The 18,154-nt window shown below is 44.2% G+C and overlaps 1 protein-coding gene across 1 annotated transcript in view; it reads left to right on the top strand.

Annotated features, from left to right (window-relative positions):
- Positions 1 to 8,364: 8,364 nt before the first annotated feature.
- The window catches only part of LOC309836638 (NACHT, LRR and PYD domains-containing protein 5-like), a gene marked incomplete at both ends in the record, with an annotated part of 32,658 nt that continues 22,868 nt past the window's right edge, over positions 8,365 to 18,154 (top strand). The window contains 4 exons of the mRNA XM_082676745.1: positions 8,365 to 8,653; positions 11,598 to 11,675; positions 15,094 to 16,690; positions 17,712 to 17,879. Of these exons, the coding sequence (XP_082532871.1) occupies positions 8,365 to 8,653; positions 11,598 to 11,675; positions 15,094 to 16,690; positions 17,712 to 17,879 (2,132 nt within the window). The remainder of the gene's footprint in view (positions 8,654 to 11,597; positions 11,676 to 15,093; positions 16,691 to 17,711; positions 17,880 to 18,154) is intronic.

Below are 18,154 nucleotides of genomic sequence, written 5' to 3'. Positions count from 1 at the left end.
TAGCCCAGTGAGAGAGGGGGCTACATGATAGTGTGAATAACAGGAAGAAGGATCTTTGGGGCCACTTGGAGTCACCTGCCACACCTTGTAATTGGTGGATCCAAGGCACCTGGGCTTCATCCCTGAGCTCTTGAGAGCTGCACCATTGATCTTGAGCTTGTTGACTTGAAAAATATATTCACAGCCTAAAAGTTGAGAGGTAGGTTTTATTCAGTAGGAATTTTTAGGACTTCAAGCCCAGGAGTCAGAGTCTCAAGTAACCCTGAGGAAACTGCTCTGAGGAGGTGAGGGGAGAGCTAGGATATATAGGAGTTTTGCAACAAAGGGCAGGTGGTAGGAACAAAAGATTACTCTTAATAAAAGAAAAGGAGATACCTCGAGTTAAGGCATATAGCACTTTTCTATGTATGGGAAGATGCAAGAGTCTGGGCTCACTGAAATCATTCCTTTGCTATGTATCTCAGCTACTTGGGGCTAGTATCCTGTGTTTTCTCATCCTGAGTTCCCTCAGGGCTCACCGTGGGGAGTGGCTGCAGTCTGATGGCTGCTAGATGGCAGGTGTTCTTTGTTTCCTTCCTGAGTTCCCTCGGTGCTCACCAGCTCACCACTGGGTTGCAATCACTGATGACTGTGACATCCTTTGTTTACTGATACGGCAGGCAATATTCCATTTACATTAAGTCCCCTACGTATGAACCTTCAAGTTGCGAGCTTTCAGAGATGTGAACATGCATTCACATCTGTGTATGCCTGTCTGGCATACATTGTCTCGTGCGTGCGTCCTCTACTGGTTGTGCATCTTGCCCTCTGTCTCCTATGGCTGAGGATCCTTCAGCTCTGCCATCTCCCACCTCCTCTCCCTCCTCCAGTCAGTAACTCTTCTTGCCTGTTCACTCAGTGCAGCCCCTGTATGCTAGCTGTTATACTGTACTACTGTACTTTTCAAGGTACTGTTCTGTAAGATTAAAAATGTTTTCTTTGCTTTTATGTATTATTTGCGTGAAAAGTATTATAAACCTATTATAGTACAGTACTATATAGCTGATTGTGTTAGTTGGGTACCTAGGCTAACTTTGTTGGACTTATGAACAAATTGGACTGACAAACGTGCTCTCAGAATGGAATGTGTTCATATGTAGGGGACTTACTATATCAATCTCATGGGTGGTAAATTTCTGTCCTAGAGGTCTTACATATTTTCCAGCACTGCAAAAGAAAACTGAGCACAGGAGAACCAAACCTGATTCTTATCCTTCTCAGGGAGAAGAAACAGAGCGATGGAGTGGATATGATGAGAAGACTGGAGGGCCCAGTAGTGAACAACAAAATCCTGAAGATAGTTCAGGATTGGAAAGATGAGTGCTGTGATAAGGCAGAGTGGACGAATTGATCCGGTGACGCCCTGGATAACTTTTTCCTGGTGAAAAATTGGGCAATGGTTTCCTATTCTGTGGGCCCTTCTGAGTCTACAATGGCTCAGTTAGTTCTGGGAAATGGTGTAACGCGTGACCTCCAAATAGCTCCCTCGGAGATACTGAAGGTCACATGTCAGACATAGATTAGTCACGGAATTGGGGGCACCACGGTAAGCAGCGTTCCAACTCACTTCTACTCCTGGCTTCTGGAAGTCATTGAATATGTCATGTTAACATTGTCTCTGGGAAATATCTGACTCACCTACTGGAGTATTGTGAGAATTGAATTAAAAATGTGCATGAATGCAATTCAAAAACTTGTCAAGTGTTGTTTATTTACAAATAGACTTGTACATCAACTGTTACGAAGGAAAACATCTTGCCTCGAAAGAGCGTCCACTATTGTATAGCACAGGGAACTCTGCTCAATGTTATGTGGCAGGCTGGATGGGAGGAGACTTTGGGGGAGAATGGATACATGTATATGTAGGGCTGAGTCCTTTTGCTGTGCACCTGAAACTATCACAACATTGTTAATTGGCTATACTCCAATCCAATACAAAATAAAAAGTTTTTAAAATAATAATAAAAAATAGGAAAAAAACAGTGTCCAGAGAAAATTTCTGAGGGAGATAATATAGCAAGTGATGGAACAGGGAAATCACCTCATGTTTAAGGAACTCTTTTTTAAAAAGTGAAGTGTGGGACTTCCCTGGTGGCGCAGTGGTTGGGAATCTGCCTGCCAATGCAGGGGACACGGGTTCGAGCCCTGCTCCGGGAAGATCCCACATGCCACGGAACAACTGAGCCCGTGTGCCACAGCTACTGAAGCCCGTGCACCTAGAGCCCATGCTCTGCAACAAGAGAAGCCACCACAATTAGAAGCCCGCGCACCGCAACAAAGAGTAGCCCCAGGTCTCTGCAACTAGAGAAAGCCCGCGTACAGCAATGAAGACCCCATGCAGCCAAAAATAAATTAACTAATTAAAAATAAATAAATAAAAATAAAAAGTGAAGTATGACTCAACTTTTTTTTTGAAGGAGTTTAGTCCATTAATAAACAAATTAAAGCGAATTTCTCTTGGATGGGTACTAGGCTGAACCTGGACCCAGTTTGGAAGGTCTAGAGGGTGGTTTCCTGAATTCTGTCTCCCTAGTGACCATCGCAGGACCTTGAGAAGCTTTAGTCCTGTGCAACGTCGTGGAATAAACTGCACATCACAGGGCAGACGCTGCACTTTTTTTTTCTTTTGGCCGCACCATGTGGCTTGTGGGATTTATTTCCCCAACCAGGGATCGAACCCAGGCCCTCTGGACCAGCAGGGAATTCCCCAGACTGCAGTTTTTCAGGTCCTCGCTATCTAGCACAGGATTAAAGTATTAGGGCAGCATGTAGAACTCAAAGATCTAGAAAGCAGTCATACAAGTATTTTCTTTTGAAACAGTCCTCTTATTCTACACAAAGTGATGACCGGGTATTACCTACACTGGTTTCTCAGCTCTCTAAAGGGGTTTTGTTGCAAAAGTCAGAGCAGTTGAGACCCTCAACCCTACCCCCAGTCCATTCTTCAGGGGTGGACGAAATAAATGTCCATCCAAAGTCGGACTCTAAAGTGAAAATTTGCTTTAATTTGTTCTCCAGAGCCCAGAATTTCACATGTCATTGCTAAAAGGATTCACAGTGACTGAGGTGAGGCTGCCCAAAATGCTTTGCCGGGGGTGGGCGGGCTCGGAGGTGGGCAATGTAAAGCCAGAGACCTCCCCAACTGACACGTTCCCCAGAAGGACCTAGGAGACCCCCACTTTGCTAAAGCAAGGAGGGAATATGCCTTGAGATGAGCAAGGCTGAAAGTATGATCAAGGTTTCCCATCTTCGTGGCACACTTTATTAACACGGAATCCTTAAAGATGCTGTAGCCTAGCTCCCAGCTCCAGACATCCTGACTTAATTGGAATGGGTGCAGCCTGAGTATGAGGGATTTTAAAAGTTCCCCCAGAGGGAAGAGATATGGGAACAAATGTATATGTATAACTCATTCACTTTGTTATAAAGCAGAAACTAACACACCATTGTAAAGCAATTATACTCCAATAAAGATGTAAAAAAAAAAGTTCCCCCAGGTGATTCCAACCTGCAGTGAAGTTTGGGAACCACTGAAGTAGGAGATATTGTTACTGTGGTAACCATTTTGCAATATATGTCTATGAAATCAACATGTTATACACCTTAAGCCTACACAGCGTTGATGATTCCCTCAATAAAGCCAGAAAAAAAGAAAGAACTGCTTTGGGAGGTAACCATTAATGTGGAGGCTCGAGGCACAAGGTAGCTGGTGTTGCTATTAACCGAGATGGGCACTTTTTATTTTTTACACAATTTTCAAAGGTTACTTTCCACTTTCACTTATTACAAAATATTGGCTAAATTCCCCCATGCTGTGCACTACCTCCTTGTAGCCTGTCTTACACCCAATAGTTTGTACCTCCTACTCCCCCACCACTCTATTACCCCTCCCCCTCCCCACCGGTAACCAGTGGCTTGTTGCCTATATCTGTGAGTCTGCTTCTTTTTTGTTATATTCACTCGTTTGTTGCATTTTTTTAAGATTCTGCATATAAGTGATAAAATACAGTATTTGTCTTTCTCTGACTTATTTCACTTAGCATAATGCCTCCAAGTCCATTCATGTTGCTGCAACTGGCAAAATGTTCCTTTTATGGCTGAGTAATATTCCATTGTATGTACGTACCACATCTTCTTTATCCATTCCTCTGTTGGTGGACACTTATGTTGCCTCCATATCTTGGTTATCGTGAATAGTGCTGCTATGACCGTTGAGGTGCAGGTATCTTTTCGAATTAAAGTTTTTGTTTTTTTCCAGATATATACCCAGGAGTGGACTTGTTGGGTCATATGGTAGTTTTATTTTTAGTTTTTTGAGAAACTTGCATACTGTTCTCCATAGGGGCTGCCCCAATTTACATTCCCACAACAGTGAATGAGGGTTCCCTTTCCTCCACACCCTGTCCAGCAGTTGTTACTTGTGGTCTTTCTGGTGATGGCCATTTTGGCAGATGTGAGGGGATAGCTCATTGCATTTTTAATTTGCATTTCCCTGGTGATTAGCAATGGTGAGAAGAGGGGCACTTTAGAATGTTGGAAAAGATTCATTTGATAACAAACAGGTATATATATTATGAGTTCACAGGACTCCAGGTGAGAGAGTTTTATGGAGAAAGTCAATTGAACAAACAGCAGCATCATTAGAGAGCGGTCAGTAAATGCCAGGTCTGGTAAAATGAGGACACACACACACATCATTGCTCTGGGACAACCAGGTGAGGGCTGTAGAGGTCCTGGGCACAGGTGTGCTAAGGGTACTGCAGCATCCTCACCTGTTAGGTGGGAAGGGGGCGGGGCATGCAGGTGCAGAAAGCAGCGGCTCCACATCTACCCTGGGTCTGGCCGTTTAGAGCCGTGGCAGCCAATGGACGGCAACAACGTCACCGGCCCAAGATTCCCCAAAGACCCATCACCACGTGGTTGCCAGTTGGGATCTGGTCTTGGAGGCGAGGAGTGAACTTGGTGAGTAGTTTCTCCTGTCTTGTTCCTGGTACCTTTCTCTCCCCGTTTTTCTACATTCCTGGTTGGAACTGTTTGTTGCGCCCTGCTCTGTGCTCCCTCTCTCTCCATTTAGACTAGTCAGAGCCCAGAGACCAAAGATACCCTTAGACAGAAGGAAGTGTCCCATTTCCCCGCTTTGCTGAAAAGATCTACCCACAAAACATATCTGTTTGGGGTGTTTCGGTACAGCTCTCAATGCTTCCTAATCTCTAGGTCTAAAGTGCAGGACAGAATTGGGGTGCTCTGACTCAAAGGGTCGAGACCAGCTGATGTCTGGTCCACATCTTACAAGACTCCTTTTTTAATTCTGCTAATAATATGTTCACTATGGCTTACAGCCATCAAAGTGCTATATGGTCCTGAGGGTGTTTGTCAAGGGAGGAAACTGAGTTACAGGTGAGTTAAATGTGTTTGCCTGGGGTGCTAAGAGGTGACTCAATATTTGAAACGGGGTCTAACTTATGTCAAGCCCTGTAATCTTAACTGCTTCTGTGGAATCATTCAAGACACCTGTGCAGCAAATGAACCTATCTACTACAAAACAGAAGCAAACTCACAGACTTGCAGTTGCTGAGGGGGAAGGGGAAGGGGTGGGTTGGGAGTTTGGGGTTAGCAGGTACAAACTATTACATATAGAATGGATAAACAACAAGGTCCTACTGTATAGCTCAGGGAACTATAGTCTACACCCTGGGACAAACCACAATGGGAAACAATATAAAAAAAGTATATATGTGTATAGCTGAATCACTTTGCTGTACAGCAGAAATTAACACAACATTGTGAATCAACTATACTTCAATAAAAAAAATTTTTTAAGATACCTGTGCAGAAAGGTGTTTCAGGAAAGAGTATAGATAAAGGATAGAGACAAACACAGTTTTGGTGAGTCATTTGTTCCCAGAAAATAGCTTTGACCACCAGTCTTTTTTTCTTTTTGGCTGTGTTGGGTCTTTGTTGCTGTGCGTGCACGGGCTTTCTCTAGTTGTGGTGAGCAGGGGCTACTCTTCGTTGAGGTGTGTGGGTTTCTCACTGCAGTGGCTTCTCTTGTTGCAGAGCACGGGGCGCACAGGCTTCAGTAGTTGTGGTGCACAGACTTAAAGTTGCTCTGCAGCATGTGGGATCTTCCCAGACAGGGCTCGAACCCATGTCCCCTGCATTGGCAGGCAGATTCTTAATCACTGCGCCACCAGGGAAGTCCCTGACCACCAGTCTTAACTTACATCCCTACAACCTACAGTCCTGCTTCTATTGGAATAATGTCTTTGCCTTCTCACCAATCCTGCCTCGATTTTACAGCAGAAGGTGTCCGTCAGCCTATCCCACGTTAATCCTTCCACCTGGGCTCTCCTCCCATCAACTCACCTGTCTTTTGTGTTTGATGTTTCAGTTCCCAGTCTGGGATGTATTGGAAGAGGTGGAGTGTTAGAATCAGATGCACAGGACAATGCTCTTTTCTAAAAGAGAGCAAGCTCTTCCACTTTACAGAACCTCTGATTTCAACTCTGTAAAGTGAGGACAATAATAATATTATTATTATAGTAATAATACAGTAATCGTTATATATTGATACTGTTTACAGAAAGTTTACCTGAGATGCTGCAAATCTCCTAAGAAGGGATTTAGATAAGTACTCATTTAATTTTTGTTTTTTTGCGGTACACGGGCCTCTCACTGTTGTGGCCTCTCCCATTGCGGAGCACAGGCTCCGGACGCGCAGGCCCCGGACGCGCAGGCTCAGTGGCCATGGCTCACGGGCCCAGCCACTCCGCGGAATGTGGGATCCTCCCAGACCGGGGCACGAACCCGCGTCCCCCGCATCGGCAGGCGGACTCCCAACCACTACGCCACCAGGGAAGCCCTATTTATCCTTTTATTAGGAGGTTTTTTTTACAGGGAAGAGCCAAAACTGACTACGTGTTGGATCTGTTTCTTTTACTTTAACCTTTGCTTCCTGTTGCCTTTGTTCACTAAAAGGATACTGTCTATACATAATGGCCTGCCTTGGGGAAACCTGCCCTCTGCCTGAAGGTTAAACCAAAGTGCCTTTGTTCAGGGAAACATCCCGACCCTGTTCGACCTGTGAATGGCTGCAAGAAAGAAGAAATTAACACATCCCCTCCCGGAGGCTGGCCATTCCAGGAGATATTTGCAAATCTTACGGCCTTTTTTACATTACTTCCTCATCTCCTCCCCCTCTCTGTTCTATAAAAGAAGGGGGCATCCAAACCCTGATAAGATGGTTATTTGGAGACTTTAGTTTGCCACCTTCTCAGTCTGCTGGCTTTCTGAACACCTCGTCTCCAATTTATTGGCCTGTCGTTTGGCGAGCAGAGCGAGCTTGGACTTGAGAGCAGTTTTATATTTTCTAGATACAAGTTCCAGATCAGATATTTTCAGATACTTATTAGTATACTTTTTTTTTAAGTAGTACCTTCCTTCATCTACCTTTAAATTTATTTATTTTATTTATTTTTGGCTGTGTTGGGTCTTTGTTGCTGCACGTGGGCTTTCTCTAGTTGCGATGAACAGGGGCTACTCTTTGTTGCGGTGCACGGGCTTCTCATTGCGGTGGCTTCTCTTGTTGTGGAGCAGGGGCTCTAGGCACGCAGGCTTCAGTAGTTGCAGCACGTGGGCTCAGTAGTTGTGGCTCGCTGGCTCTAGAGCGCAGGCTCAGTGGTTGTGGCACATGGACTCAGTTGCTCTGCAGCATGTGGGATCTTCCCGGACCAGGGCTTGAACCCGTGTCCCCTGCATTGCCAGGTGGATTCTTAACCACTGTGCCACCAGGGAAGCCCTATCAGTATACTTTTATACCAAAAATCTTTACTGTGTTTGTATAACTGAATGTTATATTAACAGGCACAACCGGAATCAACTGATCTAAAAACTGTGTGACTGATTTTCAGTAAGTGGTGGGAACCTATGTGCCAATTCCCTGAGTCTGGCCTGTGAGCCAAGATCATTCACTGGCAAGTGTTTTCAGTCTTACTCTGTGCCAGATGCTATTTCAGGAACTAGGGATACAGGCAGTAAAATATTCCCAGAGCTTAGATTCTGGTAACAAGATAGATACGGCGTCAAGTAATTCTAAGTCTATGAAGAGTTGTTACCTGTTAATGGGGCTTCTCTCAGTATCTTTCACAAAAGGAATAGAGAATGTCATTCCATCTGGTGAGTCCACTGAGGCTGGTTGTACAAACTTGAGAATTGGGTGCAAGGTTCTCTTTTGAATCGTGTCACTTTTCCAACAGGTCCCATTTGCTTCGTTTACCAAAGAATCTACTTCTCCAACAAAACCTGAGCTCTCAGCCTTGCGTTAAGATGGGAGAAGCCAAATTATCCTCCTTTTCCAGCTATGGACTGCAATGGTGTTTCAAGCAGCTACACAAAGAAGAGTTTCAGATATTTAAGGCATTACTAAAGGAAAGCGCTTCGGAACCAGCAGCCTGCTCTTTTCCACTGGTTGAAGTGGATAATGCCGATTCGGAACAGCTCACCTCCCTCTTGCATGAGCATTATAAAGAACCTTTTGCCTGGAAGATATCCATTGACATCTTTGAAAAGATGAGCCTGTCGGCCCTCTCAGAGATGGCCAGGGATGAGATGAAAAGTGAGTAGGACAGATTTGGGGCAGATCTAGGGGTAGGAGAAAAGGGAGGTGACCTCAAGTTCCCGTGGGAATGGGAAAGGTATCATTGTTCTCTCAGGGAGTCCACCTCTACAGCATGAGTCTGAACTAGGAGAGCTAACTCACTCATTGGTCAACCTCCCTGGCTGGAAGCTAGAGTCATCTCCAGCCTGTGAAACAATGAAGGAGAAGACAGGGGTAGATTAACCCTCTATCTGGACAGAATTTGGTCAAAGTTAGTAGATGGGATTTGTAGTCAGAAGTGCATAGCTCTGGTGCCACCACAAGTATGACTTATGGCAAATTTTCTCCTACTCTGACCCTTGGATTCGACAACTGGGAACAGTAACTGTGATGCTTATCTGTGCTGTTGCAGAAATTCCATAAGATAATGTATAGAGAGTGCTTAACAAAGCTTCACTCATTTTTTGAGAACACTAATGGCTGTACAATGGGCATCTCCCTTATTTCTTGCCCCAGACTGAGGGACTAAGGTTCAAGGAACTTCTCTAAGGATTGACCTTCCTCAGAATGTTGGTGCCCATATTATAGCAACGTACTTAGATCAAATTGTGTAGTTATCTTAAGGTATTTAGGAGAAAGGTAGTAGAAAAAAATAATAGCTCTCCTTCATCAGGAGGAATTGTCTCCTCAACTGTGGACAAAAACTTAACGAAGAGCCCCAAGTGTAAGCAATCAGATTGGCCCTAAAGACTTACAGGTATTACATGCCTATATGTAGCTCATCAGCTGTAGCTGCAAAGGACTTGAACAGAAGCTATTCCTTCGGAGCCTCAAAAAAGCCCTGGGTGGAAAACATATTAGTATTATTCACAGGAAATAAGGGTTATAAAATTAAAATAATGGTTGGTGTTTACCAGTCAGTACCCCAGTCTAAATACCATGTTGAAGTTGTCATGTGCTCTGCTATTGATTTTCAAACTCACCCAAAAAATAGGTTCCCCATGACAGAAGCTAAAATATTGATTCTACCAAGTTACACAAGTTGACCAGGTTCATGACCTAATATGTGACAAAAATTACTTAACATTCATTTTGCGTATCTTTAAATTCTCGTGTAAGCTGACCAAGTTCATGACCTAATATGTGACAAAAATTACTTAACATTCATTTTGCGTATCTTTAACATTCATTTTGCATACTCTCGTGTATCGTGTGCCAGAGGTTTATAGCTTGCAATGCAATAGGGAAGAGGGATAAATGGGCAATTTTTTAAATGGATGGTGTAGAAAAATATGTGAAGACTAGAATCACTTCCTAGAAGAAGTAAGGTTTAGACTGAGACAAAAATGAAGAAAAGGAATTAGCCGAGCTAATTGGGTAGAGGAGAACATTCTGAGCAAAAGAGAGCAACATTATGAAGTCTTTAACAAAGAAAGAGGTTGGATAGACCATGAAGCATTGGAGAGAATATGGCAGGAGATGAAGATAAAAAGATGGTCTAGGGGCTTCCCTGGCGGCGCAGTGGTTGAGGGTCCGCCTGCCGATGCAGGGGACACGGGTTCATGCCCTGGTCTGGGAGGATCCCACATGCCACGGAGCGGCTGGGCCCGTGAGCCATGGCCGTTGAGCCTGCACGTCCGGAGCCTGTGCTCCGCAACGGGAGAGGCCACAACGGTGAGAGGCCTGCGTACCGCAAAAAAAAAAAAGATGGTCTAGAAGTCAGACAGCATCTTGAAAATAATTTTAATAGCAAAGCACAAGCAATTAAATAGTTTTAAAGGGGTAGGGGTAGAAATAATCAAACTGGCATTTCACCATTGTTGCTGAAGTCATGAGTGGTCTGGAAAGAGTCATGAGTGGATATGGGGAGACCAGTTAGGGGTCCATTCTAGCATCCCATGGGAGAAATAAAGGCGGCTTGGACTAGGGTGATGATGGCAGTTAAAGAAAAAGTAGAAATGGAATTGGAAGATATTTTGGAAACAGACACAACAGTTTTTGAGGACTAAATGCAGATGGAGAATATGGAATCAAGCATGGTACCCAAGTTTCTGGCATGAGTTACGGGGTGGATGGGGTTCCATTGCCTCATCCCAGGAAATACTGGAAGAGATTTTTGCAGCAAGTAGATGGGGGAGGGGGAGGGGGAGGGAGGATTGGTCAATGTTAGAGCTTATGAGTTGAAGGTACCTCTATTTGGAGAACTCACAGGCATCTGAGTAGTTAACGAACTATTCTGATGTTCGAGAGAGGTGTTTAAGATGACTCTTGACGATTAACTCTTTTTTAAAATTAATTAATTAGTTAATTTATTTTGGCTGCCTTGGGTTTTCATTGCTGCACGCGGGCTTTCTCTAGTTTCAGCGAGTGGGGGCCACTCTTCGTTGTGGTGTGCGGGCTTCTCATCACAGTGGCTTCTCTTGTTGCAGAGCACGGGCTCTAGGCACGTGGGCTTCAGTAGTTGTGGCACGTGGGCTCAGTAGTTGTGGCTCGCAGGCTCTAGAGCGCAGGCTCAGTAGTTGTGGCACATGGGCTTAGTTGCTCCGCGGCATGTGGGATTTTCCTGGACCAGGGCTCGAACCCGTGTCCCTGCATTGGCAGGCGGATTCTTAACCACTGAGCCACCAGGGAAGCCCTTGACAATTAACTCTTAATAACCATAATATACTGTCTTATTATATGACCTACCCAGTATCACACAGCAAAAATGGGACTGAAATGTACATTTACGTGCTCAAAATTAGACAGTCTTTACTATAAATCTCTGCTGCTTCACCGTGCTGGTGGTATTTGAGGGTCTGTCTCCATTTTTCTCATTTCAGACTAGTCATGGAATAAACTGTGAGATCCTGAGACTAGTCTTTGTTGCCCTCAGTAATTTGGGCAGAGGATGTGCTCATCCCTGATTTGGGGAATTGCCATGACTTTATTGAGACATTATCTCATCTACTCTCTATTGCAGAATATTTACTGGCTGAAATACCAGAACATTCTACACCAACAAAGACGGACCAAGGTCTAAGCATGGAAGAAGTACCAAGTTAGTGGGGGAGAGGGGGGTGGAAAATGGATGTGTATGAATGATGCTGCTATTAACATTTATGTATAAGGAAATTATCACAGAAAAATATTTATTGCGATCTAAGATAGTAATATCTCAGTAAGATATGGGGTAGATATATCTAGTAGAATTTGGCGTTGAGGGTTTCAGAAAAACAGAGGTTCAGAAATTGCTCCCACCTTTCTGTTCAGACAACCTGGTGGATGGTGATGTGGAAAGTCAATGATTTTTTTCAAAAATATTGATTGATGGATTGACCGATTTGGCTGCACAGGGTCTTAGTTGTGGCACACGGGATCTTCGTTGCCACATTCAGGATCTTAGTTGCAGCCTGTGAACTCTTCATTGTGGCATGGCATGTGGCATCTTAGTTCCCGGACCAGGGATTGAACCTGGGCCCCCTGCATTTGGGAGCGCGGAGTCTCAGCCATTGGACCACCAGGGAAGTCCCGAAAGTCCATGAAGTAAATTTCAAACTCTGAAATCACTTGAAGCTGGGCTTTTATTCCATCTGTACAACATAACGTATGTTGGCAGGTGTGGGTTACTTTAATCATTCCTTGGACAAATACTTGAAAACCTAATAGCGGCCAGTATTGTCCGTTTTCAGTTGGAATGGGTAGTAACAAATACCAACAATGACGACATTTCTAGAATACTTGCCGTGGGCCGGGCGCTGTTCTCACATTTTGGGATTATGTTGTGGGATCCTACACCTGTCTCATAAGGGAGGTATTAATATCCCCATTTTATTGATGAAAAACTACCATAGAGTGATGGTGTGGGGCTAAAATTAGATTTCTGTATAAGGGAATGAGCCAAATATCTGTTCCAAGGTAAGTTCAGAAAGAGAAGCTTCTTTCTAATTATCATTTACGGGACACTTACCAGAAGGAGTAAGTTTTTGGTTAGAGGTAAAAGCTGAAATGAGTTTTTGGTGCATTGAATTTGAGGTCCCTTTAAGGTAGTGAGTTAGACATATGATCCTGGATTTTTAGGGAAGAAATCAGCACTAGAGAGCAATATTTGGAACTCTTAAGTACAGACATGATCACTAAATCCATGGAAGAAGAAAAGGTGTCTCCCCCCGACCCCTAGTATCCCCTTTGGTAACCCTAAGTTTGTTGTCTATGTCTGTGAGTCTGTTCGTTTTGTAAATAAGTTCATTTGTATCATTTTTTAGATCCCACATATAAGTGATATCATATGATATTTGTCTTTGACTTACCTCACTTAATATGATAAACTCTAGGTCCATTCATGTTGCTGCAAATGGCATTATTTCATTTTTTATGGCTGAGTAATATTCCATTGTATATATACACAACACTGTATATAAAATAGGTATATTTAAAACATATATAAAACAGGTACCTACTGTATAGCACAGGGAACTATATTCAATATCTTATAATAAACCATAATGGAAAATAATCTGAAAAAGAATATGTGTTTATATATACTCATAAATATATATAAATAAATATATATACAAATATTAATATAAATATATATAAACTGAATCACATTGCTATATAGTTGAAAATAACACAACATTGTAAATTAACTGTACTTCAATTTAAAAAAAAAAGAAGAAAAAGAAAAAGCGGCTGAGGAAGAGGCAAAGAAGGGTTGAATTCAACTGCAGCCTCTCTTTCTGGGGTTCCTCTACCTCTGCAAAAACCTACAACCCAGGAGCACGGTCTGTCCTTTTGACGGAAGATAATACATCAGTGTGACCTCAGCAAATGGACCTTGTTCAGATCTCAGAGGGTCTGCTGCTTGTGGGTTCAATACAGATCTGTTCATGACCTTCCTGATGCAGAACAATGAAGTTTAAGATTTGGAACTTTTGTGTAGAGATTTTATGTAGGGCTAGTCACTGTCTCATGCACTTGTATAGAGAGAGTCTTACTCTCTCTCTCTTTTTTTTAAAGATAATGGTAGTACCAGCAAATGTAAAGGACCGGATAGGAATTTTTAAATTTTTTTTATTTTTATTTTATATTGGTGTATGGTCGATTTACAGTGTTGTGTTCGTTTCAGGTTTAGAGCAAAGTGATTCAGTAACACATATATATCTCTTCTTTTTCATATTCTTTTCCCAACACAGAATATTGTGTTCCCTGTGCTATACAGTAGGTCCTTGTCGGTTACCTATTTTATATATAGTAGTGTGTATACTTTTCTCCCTCCCCGCCCCCGCCATTTCCCATTTTGGTAACCATAAGTTTCTTTTCTAGGTCTGTGAGTCTCCTGTTTTGTAAGGAAGTTCATTTGTATCCATTCTTCGATTCCACTTATAAGTGATATCTATGATACTTGTCTTTCTCTGTCCCACTTACTTCACGTAGTATGATCATCTAATTTTTTATGTTAGTGCATACCTATTGGATGTCAGAGACGGTTAAAGAGGCTACAGGGATGGAGGTAAAATGACAAGGTATTTTTCTCATGGAGCTCACCTTGGAAGCTGGGAGCTAGATGATTAAACACATAAAAGAATTGCCATTTATGACAAGTGTTGGGAATAAAATAAAGAGGGCAAGGTTGAAAGAATTACACTTTTTAATGCTAATACTGGCCATTGCTCATCTTTGCCAAGCCCCGTGCCGATAAATATCGAATGCACTTTCTGTTCCTTAAATATTTGTCGCAGCCCTTGAAGAGGATGTCCATCTCATCTTATGGGTGAGGAAATGGAGGTCCAGAAAATGAGGCAACTTGTTCCAAATCACAGACACTATAGGGCTTCGAGTTGCAGGCAGTACCGGTCTAACTTCAAAGGCTGTGCTTACCTCCCCGTAAACAGCAGTATCCCGTCACGTGGAGCTGTTTCTCCACAGCAGCCCGGGATTCCTGGGCTGGAACTGAATGTGCACGCCCACCCCGAGGTCTGGAACGCAGGGCCAGGCACGCATCCTCAGCTCCCCCAAGCTTCTCTGTCTTTCAGAGACCACATAGGCATGTTCAATGTAGATTATTCAGTGAATACGTAGTTGTGTGTCCACAGGGCACCAGGCGCTGTTACAATACTGAAGAAACAGTAGCAAGTAGCAAAGTCCCTGCACAGAATCCATTGCCGGAGACAGACAATAAGCAAACAAAAATGTAACCTATCAGGTATGAAGTCCTGGAAAGAGAAATCAGGTTAAAGGGACACAGAGCTATTTTGCAGAGCATCAGTAAACTTTGAGGAAGTGATCTTCATACAGGGACAGAGCTTGTTATATGTACGTTGCTAGGAAGAAACAAAAGACCCACAGCTGTAGGCTGTGTGACTTAGGATCCACTCGGTCTGCGGTTTTTGTTTTGCTTTTCTGCTAGTTTTTTTTACTGAAATCCAGACTTTCTTCAAACTCTCTATCTCGTTCTTCTTCTCTCCTGTCCGACTCAGGCCACAGAGATGACCAACAAGACTATAAGAGTCACGTGATGAGGAAATTCTCCACGAAGCTGGATGCACACCACAGCTTTGAAAAATTTGCCTCTGACTGTCCAGATGTGCACGTGTTGTTGGGGGCTTTTAATCCAGACCAGGGGGGCTTCCGGCCTCTCACTGTGGTTCTACACGGAAAGGCGGGGATCGGGAAATCAGCTCTGGCCAGAAGGATCCTGCTGTTCTGGGCACAAGGTGAGCTCTACCAGGGCATGTTCTCCTATGTCTTTTTCCTCCACGCCAGAGAGGTACAGCGGACGAGGGAGTGCAGCTTTGCAGAGTTAATCTCCAGGCAGTGGCCAGACACCCAGGTCCAGGTGGAGGAGATCCTGTCCCAACCAGAAAGGCTCTTGTTTGTGGTTGACGGATTTGAGGACCTGGACCTCGCCTTCAAAGACGATGACTCAAATCTCTCTGGAGACTGGGCGGAGAAGCAGCCCGTGTCTGTCTTGATGCACAGTCTTCTGAAGAAAGTCTTACTTCCCGAGTCTTCCCTGATCATCACCGTCCGAGACTCGGGCATAGAAAAGCTCCAGTCCGTGCTCCTGTCTCCCCATTACCTGTTGGTGGGGGGACTCTCAGTGGAAAAAAGGATGCAGTTGCTTCTTGAGCATATGAAGCATGAACATCAAAAGATGCAAACCTTGCGTTCGGTAGTGGGCAACCATGAGGTGTTTGACAAGTGCCAGGTGTCCGTCGTGTGCTCCCTGGTCTGTGAGGCTCTCAACCTGCAAGAGGCACCAGGAAAGAGCCTTTCCATCACTTGCCAGACTCTCACGGGCTTGTATGCCTCATTCGTGTTCCATCAGCTCGCTCCAAAAGATGCAGTCAGGAGCTGTCTGCGTCAGGAGGAGAGAGTCACCTTGAAGGGCTTGTGCCAGATGGCTGTGGAAGGCGTGTGGAATACAAAGTTCGTGTTTCACAGCGATGACCTGGGCATTCACGGACTGAAGGAACCTGAGCTCTCCGCTCTGTTTCACACAAGCATCCTTCTCCAAGGCAGCCGCTCTGAAGAGTGTTACATGTTCTTACACCTCAGCCTCCAGGAGTTCTTTGCTGCCTTGTACTATGTCCTGGAAGGATGGGAAGGAGAGGGGGACCCCTACCCTCTGTTCACTGAGAATGTAAAGAGTTTGATGGAACTCAAGCAAATCGACTTCAACGTCCACTTGGTCCAGATGAAGAGGTTCTTGTTTGGCCTCATGAGCAAAGAGGTGATGGGGGCGCTGGGAGCCCTCCTGGGATCTCCTGTCCCCCTGGTGGCAAAGCAGAGGCTTCTGCACTGGATCTCTTTGTTGGGTCAACACACCAACACCACTGCCCCGCTAGACTTCCTTGACGCCTTCTACTGTCTTTTTGAGACACAGGATGACGAGTTTGTTCGCTCGGCATTGAACAGCTTCCAAGAAGTGTGGCTTCCGCTGAACCAGCCAATGGACTTAATAGTGTCTTCTTTCTGTTTCCGGCATTGCCAGTATTTACGGAAAATTCGGTTGGATGTCAGAGAGGTCCCAAAGCATGAATTTGCTGAGTCATGGCCCAGCATTCCCCAAGGGTGAGTACCTTATCTCTGCAATTCGTTTTTTTCTTTCCATCTTTGGGAGGGGGGCTATCATTGACAAATGAAAATTGCATATATTTAAGATGCATGCCTTGGTGTTTTGATATACCTGAAATAATCATCACCATCAAGCGAATTAACGTACCCATTACCTCTTATAGTTATCATTTTCTTTGTGTGTGTGTGTGTGAGAGAGAGTGTGTGTGTGGTGAAAACACGTTAAGACTACCTACTATCCCTAGGCACATCGTTGTGCATTAGCTCTCCAGCATGTATTTATCCTGCATAACTGAAACTTTGTACCCTTTGGCCAACATCTCCCCATTTCCCCCAGCCCCAGGCAACCACCTCTCTACATTCTGCTTCTATGAATTCGACTCTTTTAGAATCTCCATGTAAGTGAGATCATGCATGTCTCTCTGTTACTGCTTTTTTCCCTTAGCATAATACCCTCTAGCTTCATCCCAGTTGTTGCAAATGGCAGGACTTCCTTCTCTTTTAAGGCTGAATGATATTCCATTTTGTGTGTATACCACATTTTCTTTATCCACTTATCCACTGACGGACACTTAGGTTGTTTCCATGTCTTGGCTATTGTGAATAATAGAGTACAAATATCTCTTTGGGATCCTGATTTCAATTCTCTGATATACCCCCAGAAGTGGGATTGCTGGATCATGTGGTAGTTCTATTTTTAATCTGGGGGGGAAACTCCATACTGTTTTCAGTAGTGGCTGCACCCTCTGACATTCAAGGGGGAGCTAGAATTTAAGCACAAATCTTACTCGAGAGCTGGAGGTGTGCCCCGTGGGTGTCGAAATATTCAGGAGGCAGGTGGTTATGAGAGCACTTCTCCAGAGCATGAGGCGAGATCTGCTACACTAGCCTCAGAGTCTCTAAAACCATCCCTGTCCCGCCCTAATACACTGGTTTCTCCCCCGGGCATTTCTGGGGCAGTTGTTCATGTCAAAATCCATCCTGTGGAAGCAAATGCTTATTTCCTTCTCCAACATAGCCTGCAGATCAAGACCCATGATGAGCATTGGGAACACCTCTGCTCTGTGCTCAGCACCCACCCAAACCTACGACAGCTCGACCTGAGTGGCAGCATCTTGAGTGAAGAGGCCATGAAGACCCTCTGCATCAAGCTGAGGCAGCCAACCTGTAAAATACAGAATCTGATGTAAGGCTTCCCAGCCCTTGTACATGCCCCTTTGCCTGGCTGTGTCATGGCTCTCCTCTCCCACCTACTGAGGAAGACCAATCTATAAAATGTATTTGGAGGGAATAAGTGCCATGGAAGGTATAGGAACCAAGTTCCCAAAAGCACAGAATGGGGAATGACTAAAGACCTTGTGAAGGGATTACTAAGGTGGGTTCATTTACTCGGGGTCTTGAAGGATGAATAGGAGTTTGTTAGTGAGGGAAAAGTGAGGGAGGCTCATTTCAATAAATGGT

This window comes from Grampus griseus (assembly GCF_964374135.1).
Source record: "Grampus griseus genome assembly, chromosome: 19".
NCBI classification, from domain to species: domain Eukaryota; kingdom Metazoa; phylum Chordata; class Mammalia; order Artiodactyla; family Delphinidae; genus Grampus; species Grampus griseus.
This window is presented reverse-complemented; position numbering and strand designations above follow the sequence as displayed.